We start from the raw sequence: 21,319 nt of genomic DNA, 5'->3' as shown, positions 1-21,319 counted from the left end.
AGGAAAATATTCCAACCAGGCAAAAACATTTTGAGGGTGTACAGCTGGTGAGGGGAATGACCTAGAGAGAGTCCAGTGGTCTGCTCTTGACTTGCGGACTGGACGTTCCCCACCCCATAATAAAACCCAAGGGTTATAGCCAGCATTATTTGCAATCAGATGAGACCTATTGAATCAATAGGGTTAATAACTTAAATCCATTGATTTCAATGGATGTACTCTATGATGTATTTGGATATTGTTCCAATTATTAAAAACACCAGCACACAAAAACACTAAAAAAAAAAGCTGAACAGAAAAAGGTAAAGGTAAAGGTACCCCTGCCCATACGGGCCAGTCTTGACAGACTCTGGGGTTGTGCGCCCATCTCACTCAAGAGGCCAGGGGCCAGCGCTGTCCAGAGACACTTCCGGGTCACGTGGCCAGCGTGACATCGCTGCTCTGGCGAGCCAGAGCCGCACATGGAAACGCCGTTTACCTTCCCGCTGGTAAGCGGTCCCTATTTATCTACTTGCACCCGGAGGTGCTTTCGAACTGCTAGGTTGGCAGGCGCTGGGACCGAGCAGCGGGAGCGCACCCCGCCGCAGGGATTCGAACCGCCGACCTTTCGATCGGCAAGTCCTAGGCACTGAGGCTTTAACCCACAGCGCCACCTAGTAGCCACAATAGTTGCCCAAAGCAGACAGGACTAAAACATACAAATGCACACACAGAACTACATACTATATTCTCTTTCTCAACACACACAAACTGCACATTTGCATGTGCCCACATCCATCCATTGACAAGAGAAGACTCCCTGGAAAAGACCCTGATGTTGGGAAAGATGGAGGGCACAAGGAGAAGGGGACGACAGAGGACGAGATGGTTGGACAGTGTTCTCGAAGCTACCAGCATGAGTTTGACCAAACTGCGGGAGGCAGTGGAAGACAGGAGTGCCTGCCATGCTCTGGTCCATGAGGTCACAAAGAGTCGGACACGACTAAACGACTAAACAACAACAACAAACAACATCCATCCATATCTCAATCACACATGCATTACACATGTTCTCACCCATTACCATACTGCACACCTCTCTCAGCTTGACTTCATCATTATGTGCTGTATCACTTGCTTGCTCCATTTTTTTCCCATGTACTGTACTGAGACAGGGGTTCCCTTTTTTGAGCGTGCAGCAAAGAAGCGGAGCTTTAAAAAGGGAAGCACAACAAACTGGTGATGCAGGAATGCTTTACTCTAGTGATTTAGAGACAGGGTGCTTTTCTTTGCCAGCCCACTCAGTTTCCATACTGTCAAAGGACCTATTCTAAGATGCACACTCCTGCACTGCATTCAGACCCACAACACCAGAGGCGCCACACAAACGAGAACGTGTAGCCTGAACCATGTAGCTATGCTTTTTGAAGGGAGCAATGTGTTGCTCCAAAGAAAGGTCCTTGTCATTTATACAAATGGCCACAAGGTGTCAGCTGTTTGTAACTTTATTTTTTTTTTGGAATATATATTTATTTGCTTTTACAGAGGATAAAAAACATCAAGAAAAAAACAAAAATTAAAAATAAAAATTCCAACTTTTAGATTGATATTTGGAAAACTTTCTTTCCTGACTTCCTCCCGCCTCCCTTTTTTGTGTTCCTCTTTACTCAATCAGATACAGCAAATCCTTACCCACTTTCAAAGCTCATTTCTGATTATTAAAATCTTTCTATTATGTCTCCAATCCTTCCTCCTTATGTTTAAACACCTTTAACATATTATTTACTTTTGACATAATATAACTTTAGTCTTTCACCTTTTTTCAATTACTTTTTTACATAACTTTTAAACCTATATCACCAATGCCGTATTATTTTTAAATCCAACATCGTTTTAACATTCATAAACTTTACAGTTTATGAACTGCAGATAAATCTTAAACTTCTTCCAGTCCTCTTCCACCGCTTCTTCTCCCAGGTCTCGAATTCTGCCAGTCATTTCTGCCAATTCCATGTAGTCTATTACTTGCATCTGCCATTCTTCCAAGGTGGGCAAATCTTGTGTCTTCCAGTGCTTTGCGATGAGTATTCTTGCTGCTGTTGTCAGCTGTTTGTAACTTTAAAGGGGAAATCTGCATTAACCTATACAGTAGCCAGAAAAAGGCAAACACATGCAGCACAATTCTATGCATACATGTAGTAAGCACCACTAAACAGGGATGGTGGGCATAGCCAGGATTTAAGCTATGCACCTATCTGTCAGCATCCTGTCTGGCTCTGTCTAGCAGATTCTAAATTAAATTTCTCAACAACTGTTGTTTTAAATTACTTTCTTTTGACCCCGTGCTCAGAAAAACCTGTCAACATTTTTCTACAATGTATACTTTTAGTTAAGTATTTTTTTTTTTTTTACTTATTTACTTGATTTAGTGGGGGGGGGGACACTTGCTTCCCTGCCACACCCATGACTGGGATGACTGCCACCTCGAACGTAGAACAAAGGGGGGGGGGGGGGTTGCGCCGTGTGCGTATTTCACCAAAATATTAATTTTCTGCTTCTCTCTGTCACACCATCCTTCAAAACTTTGGTGGCTATTGGATTCCATTAACCTTGTCAAAGATAGGATAGCAGCAGCTGCAGCAGCAGACAACGCATCCCATGTGAGCCTGGATCTGCTGCCCCTGCGAGCCCTGCCGCCTGAAGCAGCCGCCTCATCTTGCCTCAGGACGTTTTCAGAACGCTTTAGGAGGGCCGAAGTCATACTTTTAATAAAGAAGGCTTCCAGATATTTTGCTGCCCTTAACACAAGCGAGGGGCAGAGGCGCGACGAACGTTGCAAGCAGTTGACCACCTCAGACTAACAGCCTCTGAGGAGAAGCACTCCGAACCTTTGCCCCTCCCCTTTACCCGGCGAAACCGAACCCTCAACGGAAACCTAAGCCCCGCCCCCCGTGACGCAATCGCACGCCGCGGGAGGGTCCGCCCTTTGCCTTGTCCTGTCAGGGTTTCGCAATGCACTGTGGGAGCGAGGCGATGAGCGTCGAGAGCGGCGGCGGGCCGGGGAGGGAAAGGCTCTTGCGCGCGTGCGCGCTCTCCCTCGTCACGTTCGGCTTCTCCTCGGCTCTTCCCGTTCCCATAATGCTCTGCCGCTTCCGTCACTGACGGCTTGTCGCAAACGCGAAGCCCTCGTTCTGCCGGTGGTGGATTCCATCAGTCTCCCCTCACAGCTTGCCCGCCGCCGCCACCACCACCACCCCCCAGCCGAGCCCCCCTCCCCTCCCCTCCGCTTGGCGGTTAAGCAAAGGCGTGGGGGTCGCTTTTGCTTCTGGGCCTCGGCGGCGTCTCCTTCCCTTCCCCCCACCCGTTCTCTTCCCTCCTCTTCCTCCTCCCCCCCCCTTCCGAAATGCCCCCCAAAAAACAGGCACCGGCAGCATCGGGGGCGGGTAACAAAAAGGCAGATCAGAAAAAGAAGGAGAAGATCATCGAGGTGAGACAATTTAGGCCCAATTATCGTGGGGAGGGGGGGGTCAAGCTCTGTTTTGGGGCTGTACCACTAAGGACTGCAGGGAAAGCTTTTTAACAGCGTGGCCTCCAAACCTACCCAATGTTTGCCCTGCATGTAGAAAGTTAACATTTTAGGAAGGGGGCGAGTTTCATCTCATGTCATTTCACCCAGACATGTTCTGGGATGGTGCGTGTTTTCGTCTAGAGAACCAATAAGCCAGGAGATTCTCCCCCCCCCCCCAATTTGTATTCTGATTTTGTGCGATCCGGACACAGAGGTAGGCAACTTTTAGCAGGGTAGTGAAGATGCCACCTCTCTGTAATTACCTGCTTCGTTTCCCTTGGCTGGACTTGGCACCCGGTACAGGTTTCGGAGGCTACACTGATTCTGGTCCCGAGCCGAGTCCAAGATCCTCAGGTGGCGTCATAAATTAGTATTGCCATGCCTGTTTATGTGCTCTCTGCTCCTGTTAATTATTACAAGGCTTTAAAGCATTGCTGGGGAACATGTGGCCTGCCAGATGTTGATGTATTATCACTCCTGTCATCCCTAACCTTTGGCCAGATTGGCTTGGGCTGATGGGAATTGGGAGTCCCCACAGAATCAGGAAGGCCCACAGCTTAGCCACCTGTTTTAAAGAAGCTATAGGTACTGGATATCTCTTAAACAATGACAACTGTAATGCACAGGACTATATGCCTCATATTTTTCTATCAGTATTATTTTTCAGAGGGTATATTTCAGTATTATTTTGAAAGTGGCATGGTAATAAATAAAACGGCTGAGCCCAGGCATTTGTTTCCAATGCCTGAACTTACTGTATTTTTTGCACCATAACACTCACTTTTTTCCTCCTAGAAAGTAAGGGGAAATGTCTGTGCGTGTTATGGAGGGAATGCCTACGGGTGGCATGCCTACAGATTTTCCTCCTCTAAAAACTACGTGCGTGTTATGGTCGGGTGCGTGTTATAGAGCGAAAAATACGGTAACTTCCTTCTATAGTCAGGTCATGATTCATCCAGTCTGGTATTGTTTACACTGGTTGGCCACTGCACTTTTAATGAGGCCTTTCCTAGCCCTACATATTTGCCAGGGATTGAACTTGGACCCTTTCTCATGCAAGTCATACAAAACATGTACTCTGTACACTGAACTATGGCGGTAAAATTCCTACACATCATTATTATGGGAAAGGCTTCCAAATTCCTGATCAAAGGGTAATGTTTTCAGGTGGATAAGCCCTCCAGCATCTCTTCAAAAAAGTAAAGTACTGAAAGGTACAAAATGATTTGTAATGGTGGGATTAAGAGAGCTATGTGCATTTCGGAGTAAAACCCACACAACTTAGTCTGGTTTATTCCTGAGTGATCATGTTTAAACTAATCTGAGTCATTGAACACACTGTTGGGTTTCTACTTCTGAGTGAACATGTATTGATATGGAATTGTAATGCTAATAACCAAATGGCGGTATCCCTTGGTAGGATTCTAAACCAGATAATGTTGGAGTGAGATGAGACTGATAGATGGATTTTGAACCAAAACAAAAATATCATATGCTCCTTGATATTATTAATATAATAATATGATAAAATAAGACGCTGTTCTTTAGCCTTTAAGCCCAACATTCAAATAATTTAACCAGTACACGTGACACACCATATTAAGTTATGACAGTTTGAGAAGTGAAAGGTGAATTGATATGTTACTTTGCCTAAATATGATCCACATGATGTACATCTTTTAAAACTTTTAGATGAAAAGTGTTGGTTCTTTTAACACTGGAGCAATTTCAGTTGCAAAAAACCTTTCTTCTTCTTTTTTTAATGAATATGTATTCCTGTATGAGTGAACAGAGATGAATTCAAAGAGAAAATGCCATATATGTTATATGGGGCAAAATTAATATAGAAAATTTGAAATTATAAATGTACTGCTATTACAGTAGCAATTGGGACCATGTTACACAATATTGTGCCCAAATCAGTTGTATATTGTTGTCAGTAATGTCTTCTGCATGCAGAATATTTTGCTTCCATTTTAATTGTCATCTAAACATGGTTATTGTAATTCTAAATTGTAGTTTGTTCTAATCCACGACCTCAGAAACCTTTAAGTTCTTTTAAAAAAGAATTATCACAGTCCTGTAGTTACTAAAAAATTATTGATAACTGGGTAGGCTCACCCTCCTTTATGTGCATGGCTCTACTGAATCATCAGATTTTATCACTGAAGAGAATATTAGATACACATCGCAAGACAGATGCATATGATTTAAACTGAGCTGTAAAGAGCCTTCATAGATTTATACTAGAATTGGTGTTTTTTGTCACTAGATAGCAGTTAAAATGTATTTATTTTCTAACAGAGTTAAAAGTAAAAAGGTTTTATTTGGAGTTTTAAGTGTTTGACTAAACAGATGTGCACTAAAAGTGAATGAGTGTTAAACTACATTTTCTACACATTGAAAAATCATGCTAGCTAATAACATTCCTTCAAACCTTTGAAATTAGGACAAAACCTTTGGCTTAAAGAATAAGAAAGGAGCGAAACAGCAAAAGTTTATCAAGGCTGTGACCCATCAAGTTAAGTTCGGTCAGCAAAACCCACGGCAGGTAAGTAAATGTTTACTTGACTTCACTGTTCTCTCTTTGCACTTGTTATAATGTGATTGTTTTTTCTATTATGTTGCATCATAGGAGTGTGGAGCTGTCAGAAGATGGGTCAATTAAGTTAGGTCCTTCTTTGTTGGATAAATTTGTGTTAAGGGGCAGCCGTTATGTTTATGGATGTACAGTCATACCTTGGGTTGAATGTGCTTCAGGTTGACCTCGTTCGAGTTGCGCTCCGCGGCAACCCAGAAGTAACAGAGTGCGTTACTTCCAGGTTTCGCCGCTTGTGCATGTGCAGACGCTCAAAATGACGTCACGCACATGCGCAAAAGTGGCGAAAAGCGACGCTCACATGCGCAGACATTCCGTCGCTAGCTATATTTGCTTCTGGATGCGAACGGGGCTCCAGAACGGATCCCGTTCGTATCCAGAGGTACCACTGTATTGTGAGATTAGGCCATACTCACAGCAGAGAAAGAGGTGATGGGCTATAGATAGCCCTTGGGCTACATGGAACAGTTCAAAATATATTAATGTGTCTTTTAAAATAAATTATTATATTTATTTATATCTCGTATTTTTCCCAGACTGGGACTCAATGTGGTTTACAGATGAAATAGAAAAAGGGGGGGGGGGGGGAAGAATAATAATTGAAAAGTAATTAATTACTTGTACAATTAATATATAATATCTGTATGAATATAGATAATAACAACAATAAAATGCCAAAATATGGTTAGTTAAAAAGGTAAGAAAATGCTTTCAAACTCCTCACAGCTGCACCAGAGAGGAGAAGGAAACACACAAGCCCAAGTTATGCACAGGCTCGTTCCGCTTATAATGTCTGGGAAAAGGCCATTATGAATTATGTTTTAAGGATATTGTATCATGCACTTTGTCTTAAGAGTTGTGGTATGCACTTACACACTCCCGCTGGTCTTGTAAATACCTGTTCTGTGTGTTGTTTTAGGCTGGTCAAGCAGAAGGTGACAAGAAACTAAAGAAAGATGATAAGAAGAAAGAATTACAGGAGCTGAATGAGCTTTTCAAACCTGTGGTTGCTGCACAGAAAATCAGTAAAGGCAAGCTTTCTTTGGATGACTTCCATTTTCCTGCCTCAGTGCATCTCAGATTTATGCATTACTTGATCTGGAAAGTTACTAAATAATCAGCATATCTTGCAGGTGCCGATCCAAAATCAGTAGTCTGTGCTTTCTTCAAGCAAGGGCAATGCACAAAAGGGGACAAGTGCAAGTTTTCTCATGACTTGACCTTGGAGAGAAAGTGTGAAAAGAGGAGTGTTTACATTGATGCCAGAGATGAAGATCTTGAAAAGGGTAGGTTACTTCTTGAAAATTGCAGACAAATTGTTTTTCTGTTGTAGTTTTTAGAACAAATCATGTCTTTGAGGAAGTAGATATAAATGCAAGTCTAAATAAGTGCTTCTTCTTTTCATTGGATTTTCATACATACTTATGTAAAGGACAAATTACCTGCATTTCTACAGATTCACTGTAGTCTGTGGTTTCAATTTTTATAAGCATTTAAACCAGGGTTAAAATTGGTTACAATGAAGAAATGGAGCTCTTTGATCTGGGATGGTGACTCTCCAGCCCATGAGCCAATCTTGTTGTGCCAGGGGGTCCATCTTGGGATATTTTTTTTCCCCTTTGCAAACAGCAAATAGGCTTTAAAACAATACTATACTGGTTTTGGAAGTCTCAAAAGTTGGGAGTTCAAAGTGCAGCATCAGCTGGCATAGTGATGTCATAGTAGCTGCATTCATCTGTCACATTTGGCCCACCAGGATGTGAGGAGAGTGATCTGGCCCAGTAGCCAGAAAATGTTCCCTTCCCCTGTCCTAGATAATGGTATCTCTTGGCACTGTCTCGTGCTTTTACTCTGGGAGAATGAATGTAAAATAAGAGAGCTGCAGATTGATCAGTGGCTATATTTACAAACATAGCACTTAGGAAAAGACTCCTGTGAACATGCTTCAGCATAATTCAGATGCAATGCTAAATTATGGTTTGGTGTTACATGAACAAACGTGCGCAGACTTTGGACTCATACACCCAACCCCTTCCTCTGGTGTGGCTAAGAGGAGCAGTTTGGAAGCTTTTCTCTCCCCCCCCCCCCCCACTTCACAAGAGTTTGGACTTACTAGTTAGTTGGTTTTGATACCTGAACCTGGTTTTCTAAGGTAATTATTTTGATCTTTCCTTGAATTCATTTATTCCTCTTGTTGCTTCATCCAAATATTTCGCTATTTGTCTTCATCTTAGCCCTGCCTCCCTTTGCACTTTTAATTCCTTCTGGCTTACATCTTTTTAATATGCCACTTGCAGTATAAACACAAAGGTAGAATTCAAATATTTATATAGGAGAGCTTTGCTGGTGGTGTTGAACAAGCTTAGTCCCCTTCTTCCCTTGTATAATGAAATGTTTTGCTGCTATATGTAGACACAATGGATAACTGGGATGAAAAGAAACTGGAGGAGGTAGTGAACAAGAAGCATGGTGAAGCTGAAAAGAAGAAACCCAAAACCCAAATAGTATGTCTGTCTTGTTTTGTATTGGAATACCTAGTTTAAATCTTATGTATTACATACCTCATTTTTAGCAGAAAAAAGTTTATAAAATGACAGGATATTCTTATTGTGTGACTTGTGACTGAAAATAAGCTGTGATGCAAATAAGCTGAATTGTTAAAAAAATACTATGGCAACAGCTTGAACTTTTAAGGACAAAATAGCTCAGGGACCGCCTGGTGATGTTATATGATAATGCCAAGGTACGATAAACAATACTAAATAGAATGAGAAGTAGCTCAGAGATGTAATTACTTTATGTAGTTATTAGTACAATATAGCTAAAATCCAGTCCATAATAATTACAAGTACTCTTGTTTTGAAACTATACTGTTTACTAGTGTTGATCAAAACCTTATGTGTGATAATTAGTTGATTCAGCAAATGGAGTCTGGAAGTCTAGTTTTATAACCCATTACTATTAAATTTGAGTATTGGGGGCTGGGGGGCTTGTGTTATGTTGTAAATAAAATTCTATTTTAAATAATTGAGTTATAAGGTGTAATTGCTGTTCACTGTATAGTACAATGACATATAGATGGCAATTCTGTGGTGTCACAAAATTATTTCATAGACTGTAATCTCAAACTTGATTTTATTTAAAAGTAGATATTCACCGTAACCTGCAAATCAAAGAACAATGATTGAAACATGATACTACTTTCCTAGGTAAAAATGGTTCCATGTAGGTCTTATTCTTCCAAATCAATATAAATGTATACTTTTTTGACTAAAGGTAACTATTAAACCAGAGAGCTAGCTCAGATGTACACAAGTTGTTGCATACACTCATTGGGGATTTTACCCTTTGTTGAGATAATGGCCTTCCTATGTCATTTTCACCAATTCTTTTTAACTCCTTGAGTTTTTGGAAATGTTTGCCATAAAGCCTGAGTGGTAAGGAATGCTGCTCTATACCTTCTAAGCCCAGCTGAATGTATTTTGCATTTGCTGCCAAAGTCAAGAGAACTTAACATTTCTCCGTATTGTGCCAGATTCTGCTATGTAACCACTGCATTCAGTCATGATTGATTTACACATGTCATACATTTAGGGGTTCTGGAAGAAATTCAGTGTCACGCCAAGGTAATAGTTCCATCAGGGCAAGCATTTCAATTTGCCAGACAGAAAGATCCCCCTCTCCTTCCCTTACATGCTCTTGCAGGGGTTATCTCAGTCCCAATTTTGAGGGATGCAGTAGGGAGGAGGAATATTTGTGCCCCATTGCAAAAGCTGAAGTTGTTATACAAAATTTCCACTTATAGGACTCATTGATTGAATCTTGCTCACTGCATCTGATAACTTTAAAAATAGGTACAATTGCTGAGTGAATGTAGATTTAATTATCATACTATGGTAACTTCATCCACTGTGTAGTGCAGCGTTTCCCAAACTTGGGTCTCCAGCAATTTCTGGACTACAGCTCCCATCATCCCAAGCTAGCAGGACCAGTGGTTTGGCATAGACACCTGGTTTGGTGACCAGAGCCTAAGATTCATTCTGCCTATTGTGTGTATAAAATGAAGACAATGTGTGATAATAAATGTTCCATGCAGGTCTGCAAGTATTTCCTCGATGCTATTGAAAACAATAAATATGGATGGTTTTGGGTCTGTCCTGGTGGAGGAGACAACTGTATGTACCGCCATGCGCTCCCTCCTGGCTTCGTACTCAAGAAGGACAAGAAGAAAGAAGAAAAGGAAGAAGAAATTTCTTTAGAAGACCTAATAGAAAAAGAGGTGACGTTGTAGTCATTTTCTCTATAAAAATACAGTAGTTTGTCACTTCGATGTTGTGAGGTTATTTTAGCAATGAGGAGTCTTTAGTTAACTGGATTTTTGTATACCTGAGCCTTAATATGGGCACTTTAATTTTTTTAAAAGGCTTATTTCAGTAAAATATAGCAATTTCTATCTATAATTGGAGTAGATTTATTGGATTACAGCAGATTTTTTTTGTAATACTCTAGTTAGGTTTTTAAAAAAATCAATTTCTGCATCATCAGGAATCAGTACTGATTTCCTGCTTTCAAGGGACAGCTATGTTTACTTTTTTTAAAATGTGTTCATATATTCAAACTGAATACAGTGTAGCACTTAATGTTAAATATCTGGTTACTAATGAATCTGGCTTGCCATGTACTTGGAAAATGTTTACTCAGAGAAGAACATTTATGGGTATTAGTGCATCATCTAGTCTTTTTGACATTAGGTAATCCTTTATTTCATGTTTACTAGTTCCTTGTAGGCTTGGAGGAAACTATGAGAACAATAATGGAGATTTGCTGAGATACATAGAACAAAAGCTTCTGCAGAAGGACTGTATTTAATTGCTTTAAGGCTTGTTCTTAATGCACTGGAGAGAGAAAAATGAATCTTCTAAAAGCGTGCTCAGTTAATAATGTTTTATCTTACAGCGTGCAGCCTTAGGAGCAAATGTTACTAAAATTACTTTAGAGTCTTTTCTGGCATGGAAGAAAAGGAAAAGACAAGAAAAAATTAATAAGGCTGAGCAAGATATGGAAAGAAGAAAAGCAGACTTTAAGGCTGGCAAAGCACTGGTGGTAAGTTCTGTGTAGCCTGATCTATAACATTAAAGTCATGACACACAGGCAAACATTTTTCAGTGAAGCGAAATGTTCCGAACTCTCAAATGTATATTACTGTTTCATATTGTGATCTTTCTTTGTGGCTAGATCAGCGGGCGTGAAGTGTTTGAGTTCCGGCCAGAGCTGGTTGATGCAGATGATGAAGAAGCAGATGACACTCGTTATATTCAAGGAACAGGTGAAGATGAGGTAAAGGAGATGCAAGAGGATTGTATGCAATCTCAAGACAACCAAAGAATAACCTTATTTCCATGGTTGAGGAACTTACATAATGAACTGTAGCATTATTAGGGACCACTATGTACCAGGTGCCTTTGGATCACAGCATGATCTGCTGTGGCTCAGCTGCACTGAATGCAGTGGGACTTAAAGCCTACACTGATTCTGCTGTAAGTAAAATTAAAATAACTTTTTTCCCCTTTCAGGTTGATGAACAGGGGGATGTAAATGATGTGGACTTGAACCTGTATGTTCCAAAAGCCGTAGATGAGACTGGAATTACAGTAGCAAGTCTGGAACGATTTAGCACATACACTTCGGCTGAAAAAGATGGTAAGATTTGTATGTTCTGTGTTCTTAAGATCTGCAGTAGTATTTAAATTTTGAAAGGTTATTGATATGTTTGGGATTTTAATTGATATATTCAGGATTGTAGTCAATGAAGCTGCCCTGTTTATGCAAGAATGGCCTTTCCATTCCTTCCCCACACTCCCTCTGATCTCTTCTAGGGGTTCCCCCAACTCACTAGAGCAGATTTGGGGGCAGAGGAAATTCCATTGTTAAAGTGGAAGTCCTTGGCACAAATGGAATTCTGTTATTGGATTCAACCTTTCATGCATGGGTGTAGGCAGGAGAGACAGCTGCCCCCCCCCTAAATCGAGTAAATCAATAAAAAATACTTAATTAACTGAGGTTCTGCCCCTTCTAGCATAAATCCTGGCAACGCCCATGCTTTAATGTTTTGTGCCACAGTGTGCGACTCCTATGTTTTCAATTTATCCTTGCAGTTTGTATATGGAATGGATTGCAAAACATTAACTTGGGTAGAGGTAGTTATCCCTTTTAAAAAGTTACTTATGTATCTTTCCTGTACACGGAAGATATATAGCATTGTATCCATTATGACCCATCCAGCTCTATATATAATGGAATATAGATTGTTAGTTAAATAAGTAAATAAATTACCAGTGTGAAAATTAAATTTTATCTTTATAACTTAGGGTTACGATAATGTCACTCATTTCCCCATTCCCCTCCTTTCCATTTCTCATTCTTTCTAAAATCTTCAGGATAGAGACGATGGAAAAATGCATTGGCATATTTAATATCCATTTTCTAGCTCTTGTTGTGGTTTTCTTTGGAACACATTATTTCTGAAGCTGCTAAAATTGTATAGTCACTATACACAGATTAAAATGAGAACATTACTGGCCTACAGGTTTGGAATCTAAAAGACATGATAAAAAGGAGTGGGGGTGATAGGGAGAGGAAAACAAGCAGGCATCAACTCTTATTATTATTATTATTATTATTAATCATTATTTATACCCCACCTATCTGGCTGGGTTTCCCCAGCCATTCTTGGCGGCTCCCAACAGAATTAAAAACACAATAAAACATCAAACATTAAAAACTTCCCTAAACAAGGCTGCCTTCAGATGTCTTCTAAAAGTCAAATAGTTGTTTATTTCCTTGACATCTGATGGGAGGGTGTTCCACAGGGCGGGCGCCACTACCGAGAAGGCCCTCTGCCTGGTAACATAGTTCTTAAAATGACAAGCTTGAATGGAAACAGTTCAGAAAGAGGAGAAGCTAAATTACCAACTGAACTTTAAACCAGGTCTATGGAGAGAGGCCTGATGTTCCTTTGCCCTCTGCTACCATTAGGAAAAAGCAAAACAAAACAAAAAATCACAAAACAAAAATATCAGCAACAAAAGCAGTCACTCTTGGTGAGCTCACAAGCAAAAAATGTGGAGGAACACTATAAAATTAAAGCAGCGTAATAATGGCCACCAAACTCCCAAGAAATTCCTATCAAGGAGAAGGCTCAGATAAAGGTGTAGTTTTTAAGTCCAGGAAGCCTCTGAGGGACTTGAGTGTAAGTGTGCTCAGGACTAAGTAGCAAATATTTCTGATTTCTCTGACGTTTACTTCAAAATAAGGGTGGTTTGCTCACTCTGGAAAGTAACAAAGTAGTTCAATTAGCACACAAACTTCCAGCTATGCAGTGGAATTTCTCCTTCCTCTCCCTTCCCCACAGACTCCCTAAATCTGTTTTGGGGTTTCCCCCAATCCTTGAGCACATTTAATAATAATAATAATAATAATAATAATAATAATAATAATAATTTATTATTTATACCCCGCCCATCTGGCTGGGCCTCCCCAGCCACTCTGGGCGGCTTCCATAGAAAGCAAAAATACAATAAAATATCACACGTTAAAAACTTAAGGAGGGCCTGTGAGGAGAGGGAAGAAATATTTGATTGCACAAATGGAATTCTCCTAGCGCTGATAGAATTCCTTCATTGGAATCCAATATATATTTTTCAGATACATCAGCCTCACTTTCTAGAGTTGTGTAGCCAATTTTCTTAGCCTGCTTAACATCAGCAGGAAAAATAGGTTGGTGTGTTTAAATGGTACATGGTACGAATTGTTTTCACTTTCAGATAACAAGTTGAGTGAGGCTTCTGGAGGTGGACTGGAGAATGGAGAACAAAGTGATTTGGAAGCTGACAGCGACATGGAGGGCACCCAGGAAAATGGAGTAATTGATGCAGTCCCAGTCGATGAAAATCTTTTTACTGGCGAGGATTTGGAAGAACTAGAAGAAGAACTAAACACACTTGATTTAGAGGAATGAACATTTAGAGGAATGAATCTACTTGACAACGTTAATACTATCTCCATTCTTATGTGGAGTACTCTTGGTTCCTCACACGATTCTGGGGAAAAAAAACATTAAACAGAAATATATTTCCCCCCAATTTTTTCCTGATTCAGTCTTAACCAGCTTAATAAACTTCCCAGATAGTACACTGAGAAAGAACTCTCTTAATGTACAATGACGTAATGAAATCCCCGCCAAAAGTAGGAAGTCGATCACAACTTTTCCAGGATGTGTGAAGGGGTGTGTTGCTACCAAGTCCAGGAAGAGGTCAAGAATTCCTTCAGTAGAACTGCATTTGAAATAAGTATTTTGAGTGATTAAGTTTGTGCTACGATACTGTAAGTCGAAGTGATAACAGGTTGAAATGGCTGTGTTCTTAAAAGTGCTGGAATTGCTTTTGATTATTTGACCAAACAGATACCTAAGGTAGAGATTCATAAAATCACACAAGTATGGTCCCTGCTTCTAAATTTTAAAGTTAATCCACCAAGGTGTAAATAAAGACTATCTGGTTAAAAAAAACAAACCATGTTGGTTCTACATTAGTGTATATGCATGTTTTGCAAATATGCGGTAGATCTAAACAAAAGCACTTCTGCAAGTATGATTAATTGCAGTTTAAAGTGTAATTTATAGATTGCCTCTGTGTGTGAAAAGGCTTCTTCTGCCTGCTGAAAAATCCCAGTATATGCAAAATGTACTTGCCATGACTTCATCATTCTTTCTGGTTTTCAGGCATATCCATTTGTATGTAGTGTAAATTTTGTGAGATTTGGGAATTAGTAGTACTGGAATTCTGCTTTCAGCAATCAAAGCAGGAGATTCCTGCATTCTTTGGAGTACAGAGCCAAATGGATTTAAATTTAGCTGTAATGTTGAAAAAACAAATACCATATTGCAGTGGTATTTTTAAAAAATGTGTTAGCCCAGGTAGTTCAACATTAAATACAGCAACTCGCTTTGCATTTTTTGTAGCAAAGTTTAGAAGTTTTTCTGGCAGAATAGCTTGCAAACCAGTGATGTGGAAAGAGCTTTCAGACAAATGTTGCATTTCATGTGGCACAGACCTCTGGCTTAGAATGTGAATATAGCCTCGTTCATTTCAAAAGTGTTTTTAGTCCCATATTTCAGTACGAATGGGATATGATGCTATATGACCCAAGTACTAAAATCTAGAAATTCTTGATAGATTTTTTTAAATGGAAAATTACTTGGAAGGGATATTGTGAACACTGGAAACTGAAAATGCCTTGACTAATCTGCCAGCTGGTGAGAGGTAATGCTTCATCCAGTACTGGGGGGCGGGGGGAGTTAAAACATAATGCTAAATAAGATAATGCTGAAGATTGATTTGTAGAACTGAATGTTAATGGACTAGCCATCAAAGTTCATAGAACCTTCCCAGCCTGTGGCTGGATTAAAACAGAAAAACTTGGATCAGCCTATACCTAAGTGGGATCTGTAGGGTTGCTTATATATTTTATGTGTACTTTATTTTTCACCGTCTCCTTCATTGCTCACTTTTTTTCATGCAGACCTCTTATTGAGTTGAGATTCATTTGAATCACAACGTCTTGCTTATCTGCCTTAATTTTTCCAGAACCAAGTAGAGTTGTGGGCTTCCGTTTGTCATACATCCTGCTTTTTATTTTTTAAAAAGCACTTGAATTATTTTTTTTAGCACTGCAGTATGCTTGTTTTCAAGGAAAATGAAGAGTAAATGTTGTTGAGCATCTTTATGTTATTCTCTTTTTCAAAAGTTTGGAAAACTTTCCTCTCTAAAATGTAGACTGAAGATTAAACAGCAGACCCAGTCATTTTTAGTTGTGGCTAATGTGACCTTATTTTTGAAGTAGTAATTCTTACATTATTACTATGCCAAGCAAACCTTAATAAGACACAAATGACTTCTTTGATTCCTCTATCCTGAAAGTGGGTTAGCCTTTTGAATTGTAGTGGATGATTGTGTTTATACTTGTGCTATTATTTTCCAAAAGACATTGAATAACTTTGTATTCAAGTTCAGTTATAGTGAAGGAAAAGACAAGATCATGTTGAGATTGAATCCTCAGTTTAATTGCAGTGTGCAGTGAACCACATGGAGAAAATGCATCTAGATCATATAACATGGGAATTATTGTAAATCAGTGGCTCTGCAGCTCTTAATTTTCTCATGTACAGTGTGTTATGATATGTTCTCTTCCAAAACTACAACATGTTTCCTGACTAAATATTCATTTCAGCCATATTCCTGCATTTGGCAGTGTTTTGTAAAATTATAAATAGCCTTGGTTGAAAGATGACTCCCCCAAAATTTCTTACTAAGTAATATGGTACAAGACATATTAAACTGGGGGAAGTCTCACTAAATTTTAGAGTAGTTGAAATTTCTACACATAGTTTAGCAAAACAGTGGCTTTCAAATTTTCATGAGGTTTGCTAGATTTTGTGTTCCCCCTACTTCAACTGAGGCTGACCTTAAGGGTGTTCCCACTGTTCCTCTGCAGTTGTAAAATTGATTGCCACAAATGATATTTTCATTAAGGGATCCCTGAGAAGCTTCCCAGGTACTCCAGGATTCCCTGAAATATAGTTAGGAAACCACTGTTAATAGTCATCTTTTCATATGCGTCCAAAACTGTAGGGATGGGGGATCCCAAACTTAATCTAGTCAGGTGGTATGGTGTGGTATATCTTTCTAGTCATGTTATAGTCATGACTTTGCTTTGTGACCCTTCTTTTTGTGTTTGGTTGTTTTCTAGAGATTAATGAATTTTTAACCGTGCCTAGAAATGTTTTGCCCCAAGTGGATAATTGGGAGCTCTAGTTCCCAAATTGTAGGATGGGATCCCCGTCAGGTTTGAAATGAATGAAGAGTGGGTGTAAAGACCCTTAGACACAGCATGTCTTACCTACCACCCAAAGTCCTGGATAGTCTGCAGTGGACACAGCTGTGCTTAAACGAATTTTGTAGGCCTGGGGAGAGGAAACTGACTCTCCAGCTCTTCCCATCATCCTTGACCATTGACCAAGCTGCCTGAGGCTGCTGGGAGTTGGAATCACAGGTTCCTCACCCTTAGATACCTATGGAGGAGATGATTGACACTTGAGGAGTGGGGGCAGAAGGTGTAAACTTGGAAAGGGAGCTGAGCTGGAAAAGTTTGAAAAATTCTGCCTGACTTTGTTACAAAGAGGCGAGAGAACCTTACAGATGTTGGTCATCTGTATGCGATCTGTAAAGGAACAGCACTTTGCCTACATTTTTCACTTGAAAAGGTGAGTGAAATATCCTCTATTTTTGTACATGGTGTGTGATGTAGGAATCATTATTTACATCCTGCCTAGCATATTTACTCTTGAATGTGTGTCTGTATATTGGGGCGGTCCACCAGTGATCACGATTGGGGAGGCGGCTACTAAAACAATTCCTATCCTTCAGCACTGAAATCAATGCATACTTTGAGAAGTAAACCTGCTTACATGGGTTTAAAAATTGGAAATTGTGATTTTGTAGTCCTCTGTCGATGGAGTTATGGGAAGGTCTGAATTCAGTGTAGCCCTTTGCTGTGTGGTCTTGCACGTTCACATACTCGTAATAAGGGAGATGCAAAGATTATTCACTAGTGAGGGTACTACTCAAATACAGAGCACAACTTAAAACACTTGGTGTCCTCTAATAAGTATTGCCTAGCTACCATGCAGATCTAGTACATCAGCAAATGGATGCCTTTTGTGATGAGAGAACCAGCTGTTACCTTTATTTAAAACCCTGTTTAAGTGCTCCCTTAAGGTGTTTTTTCCAGTTAACTGGTGGGCATTGCTGGCAGGTGGTGATGTATATTAAATTAGTTGACATGGAAATCAGTGAGCCCACAAAATTGCCATTTCACCATCTTCTCAAATTTTCACAGCCCTCTAGTGGCTATGGTGGCTCATTTACCAGAAGTAATGTATTTAACATTAACTCTGGAAGTATATACTCGATTCTGACCGAACTAGGCTCTCTTGGTATATTTTGCAACCTACAATAAATTAGGCCAAAGATATTTGAGAAACAAGTTACCCACCCCATGTACTGTATTGGCCCAAATATAAGCTGCACCCGAATATAAGCCACACCTTTAAAATTCAAGGGGGGAGAGAGAAAAAAAGACAATACCTGAATATAAGCTGCTCCCTTAAAATTCCGCAGACACTCACACCCATTCCGTTTTAGTGTATGTCTGTTTCAGCAGCGATATCGTAAAAGCCAATTTTTGTAAGGTCGCGAATTTAAGCGGCACTTTAACTTTTCAGGGTCAGAATTTGGTAAAAAAAGTGAGGCTTATATTCAGGCCAATACGGTATATACTGTATATGCAGAGCCAAGATATGTGCAGGAACACCTTCACCCTATAAGCAGCATACACAGTTCCCAGTTAAGAAATGCATCCAAGCTAAAATTCTGTTGTTGGTCTCACTTTAATAGCCACCTCACCAGGTTTGCATACCCTGTTCTGTTATAAAAGCTTTCTTTAGTTTAATTACCTGCTGGTCATTGTGCTGGCATCCAAGAAATGAGCTGTTTCCTGTGTTTGTTGCTTCTGCCGTTAATGCTGTGAACCATTAATGAAATGCAGGAGAGAGTGGTGTTGAATGCTCATAGACTTGTAGATTTTCTCCTTTGCTCTCAGTCATGTTATGTTATTATCAAAGTGGAAAGTACCCACAGCACCAATCAGATGCTTCTTTCCCATTCCTGCCCCTTAAAGGGAACATAACCCTGTGAGCCTATATAGTTTTACCAAAGAGGAGTTTGAAGCTTCATGTATACATGAGGAAATTTAAGTCTGGATCCTTGTGCATTTGTTTTACCCCATGCAGTCAGATGTGCTAGCAGTTTTATTGTTGCACCATCCTTTTAAGGCTCTACCATATTATCAACTATTATATTGTAAGCTGCCCCGGGACTCCTATGATGAAGAGTGAGTAAGCAATCTTATAAATAAACAACTTTCGTCTGAGTATAACCCAATGCACCTTTGAATTGTAGGTTGTATGCTTTCTTGAAGTGACACGCATGCACATGGCTACCAGCCCCTTTTAGAAGTGACAACCACTTTTGTGGGTTCATCCCATAGTGCAGGGATGGCATACATCGGGACCAGAAACTGAATGTTCCTCTTGTCTGGCCTTTGGAGTTCTCAGTCTACACTATCCCCAGCCCTCCTTCATAACTTCCTTGAGTGTTTTTGTCTGTCTGGAATGTGTCATTGTTGTCTGATCATGCCTCTTGCTCAGAAGTGGCCTGTCTTGTTTCGCCACCAGAGGCAAAAATGGATTGGGCCACCCTACCACCACCACTTCCATTGTGCACCGGAGCACTCCTCCTTGCCAAACTTGGCAAGAGTGAGGCGGCGTTCTGCAAAGCCCCTTGACGCTCGTCTCTGCCCCAGAGGCAGAGAAGACAAGCGGAAACGCCTTGCGCCAGAACAACCCCCTCTCACTGACTTTGGCAAGAGGGGGACATTCTGCCACCGGTGGCAGAAGCAGTGGGGCTTCACCCTGCCTCATCAGTGAGCCAGCTCTGCTCTCGCTTGGCTGGATAGAAAGGTGTGGGTGTACAGAAATCATGGGTCATGCATGGCTTTTTTTATCTAGTAACCATCATAGAACAACCAACCAAACTCAGTAGAAACATTTGAGTTTTTTTTAAAAAAAAGAGAAGCTCAAAGCCAATGACAACTTGCCCTGTTGTTGTTATCACAAAAGTGCTGTAACTGGCTGTAGATAACATGGGTTTAGTCTTGTGGTGAGTGAACAAGTGCTTCTTGAGGTAGGCATGTATATCCTGATGTGGCATTACGGTTCTGGAACTGCAAATGTGGAAACAAAGCTAATCCCATTTAAGATGCTGTTTCTATCCTTTAATCTGTTCAAAATTACGATGCTAAACTGCAAGAAAACAGCAGCATTGACTGGTGACAAAATTTTAGAAAACAGAATTACTGGTTGGAGTCAAATGAGTAAAGACAGATGTAATCCAGAAATGGAAAACAAAAGCTTTACCATCTGCATACCAGACTGGTTCAGCCACCAGTCATGTCTCTTCTCCCATGTTAAAGGAAGCATGCCTTGCCTTTAAAAAATGAATGTGTGTTTTAAAGCATCTCATGTACATTTCAACTTTGATCACCCCGACCTTTATTTTTTAAATAGGCAAAACTAATTGCCAAAGGCCAGCTGGTATAATGCAGTTCGTATCCACTTAAAAAATAAAGATGCTAGGCAATTTCCTCCAGCATCAATTCCATTTTAAAGGCTGATTGGCGCATGAATTCTCTGCTAAAAATACAGCCAAGTAAATGCAAGTGGGGCTATCCCATTGATCACTGGAGGGGAAAGTATTGTGGATGAATTTGGAAATCTATCTGCGATAGCAACTAAAGAGTGCTGCCCTTATATGTACCGTAGTTCTAGTCTAAAGCAGCCGAATGTTATGTGTGAACCCTATGTCTGCATGAAATTACCTGCATCTGGACAGCAAATAAATCAATGCATGTACATAACTGTATGTACGTTCCAGAGTGTGCAAGCTGGAAAGAAGGTAAGTATACATGCCATTTCCATAGGTACTGATAGGTGGAAACATCAAGTTCCACTTGCTTGGGGATGGATTTTCCATCCTAGTGCAGCTTACCATGCTACAAATGGGACATTTGATGTCATAAGGGTGTCAAGTGATTGGCCCACCTGTAAAAATGGCCCATCAAAGGTGGGGAAATCCAGACCAGGTTCAGTTCACCACCCCTCTTCTAGGCAGAGACCTTGGTCCTGGTCTCATCTTTGAACTGTAGAGTGTAATATATGAACTGATACAAAGTCTTAGCTTTGTCCATTTGTGGCCCATGACAGATCAATGATTGTGTCTTGCAAACTAACCAGTATTTTCACTGTATCCAATATCTACATCCTGTCCAACCTGAAAGCTCAAGAGGGAAAGGGAAAATGACTGTCAAATGGGATACACCAGCCCTTGCGATTAAGTTCACGTACATTTTCACCACTTGAGCGTAAAGAGGAAGAAAATGTTAAAGGTTCCATGTTTGCCTTTTTGTATTGTTTACCACAGATGCCAGGTAAGCGGTTG

At 40.3% G+C, this 21,319-nt stretch overlaps 1 protein-coding gene across 1 annotated transcript; it reads left to right on the top strand.

The window, feature by feature from the left end:
* The first annotated feature begins 3,023 nt into the window (after nucleotides 1-3,023).
* Nucleotides 3,024-19,204, top strand: LOC307218525 (zinc finger CCCH domain-containing protein 15). Its single transcript, XM_079980859.1, has 10 exons — nucleotides 3,024-3,466; nucleotides 5,997-6,098; nucleotides 7,066-7,177; nucleotides 7,280-7,432; nucleotides 8,559-8,650; nucleotides 10,243-10,425; nucleotides 11,103-11,249; nucleotides 11,382-11,483; nucleotides 11,720-11,846; nucleotides 13,970-19,204. Exons 1-10 carry the CDS (start codon nucleotides 3,383-3,385, stop codon nucleotides 14,161-14,163), a joined length of 1,296 nt encoding a protein of 431 aa, XP_079836985.1. The 5' UTR covers nucleotides 3,024-3,382; the 3' UTR covers nucleotides 14,164-19,204.
* Nucleotides 19,205-21,319: the final 2,115 nt, after the last annotated feature.

The sequence above is a fragment of the Podarcis cretensis genome (assembly GCF_951804945.1).
Source record: "Podarcis cretensis genome assembly, chromosome: 1".
NCBI lineage: Eukaryota > Metazoa > Chordata > Lepidosauria > Squamata > Lacertidae > Podarcis > Podarcis cretensis.
Note: the sequence above shows the minus strand (reverse complement) of the source record. Positions and strands in the feature narration are given on the sequence as shown.

What these genes read in the sequence shown, in the direction of transcription:
- LOC307218525 (XM_079980859.1), top strand. Translation starts at nt 3,383, where the DNA reads ATGCCCCCCAAAAAACAGGCACCGGCAGCATCGGGGGCGGGTAACAAA. An exon ending in AGAAGGAGAAGATCATCGAG is followed by an intron (nt 3,467 to 5,996) that starts GTGAGACAATTT and finishes CTTTGAAATTAG; the next exon opens with GACAAAACCTTTGGCTTAAA. An exon ending in AAGACCTAATAGAAAAAGAG is followed by an intron (nt 10,426 to 11,102) that starts GTGACGTTGTAG and finishes TTTATCTTACAG; the next exon opens with CGTGCAGCCTTAGGAGCAAA.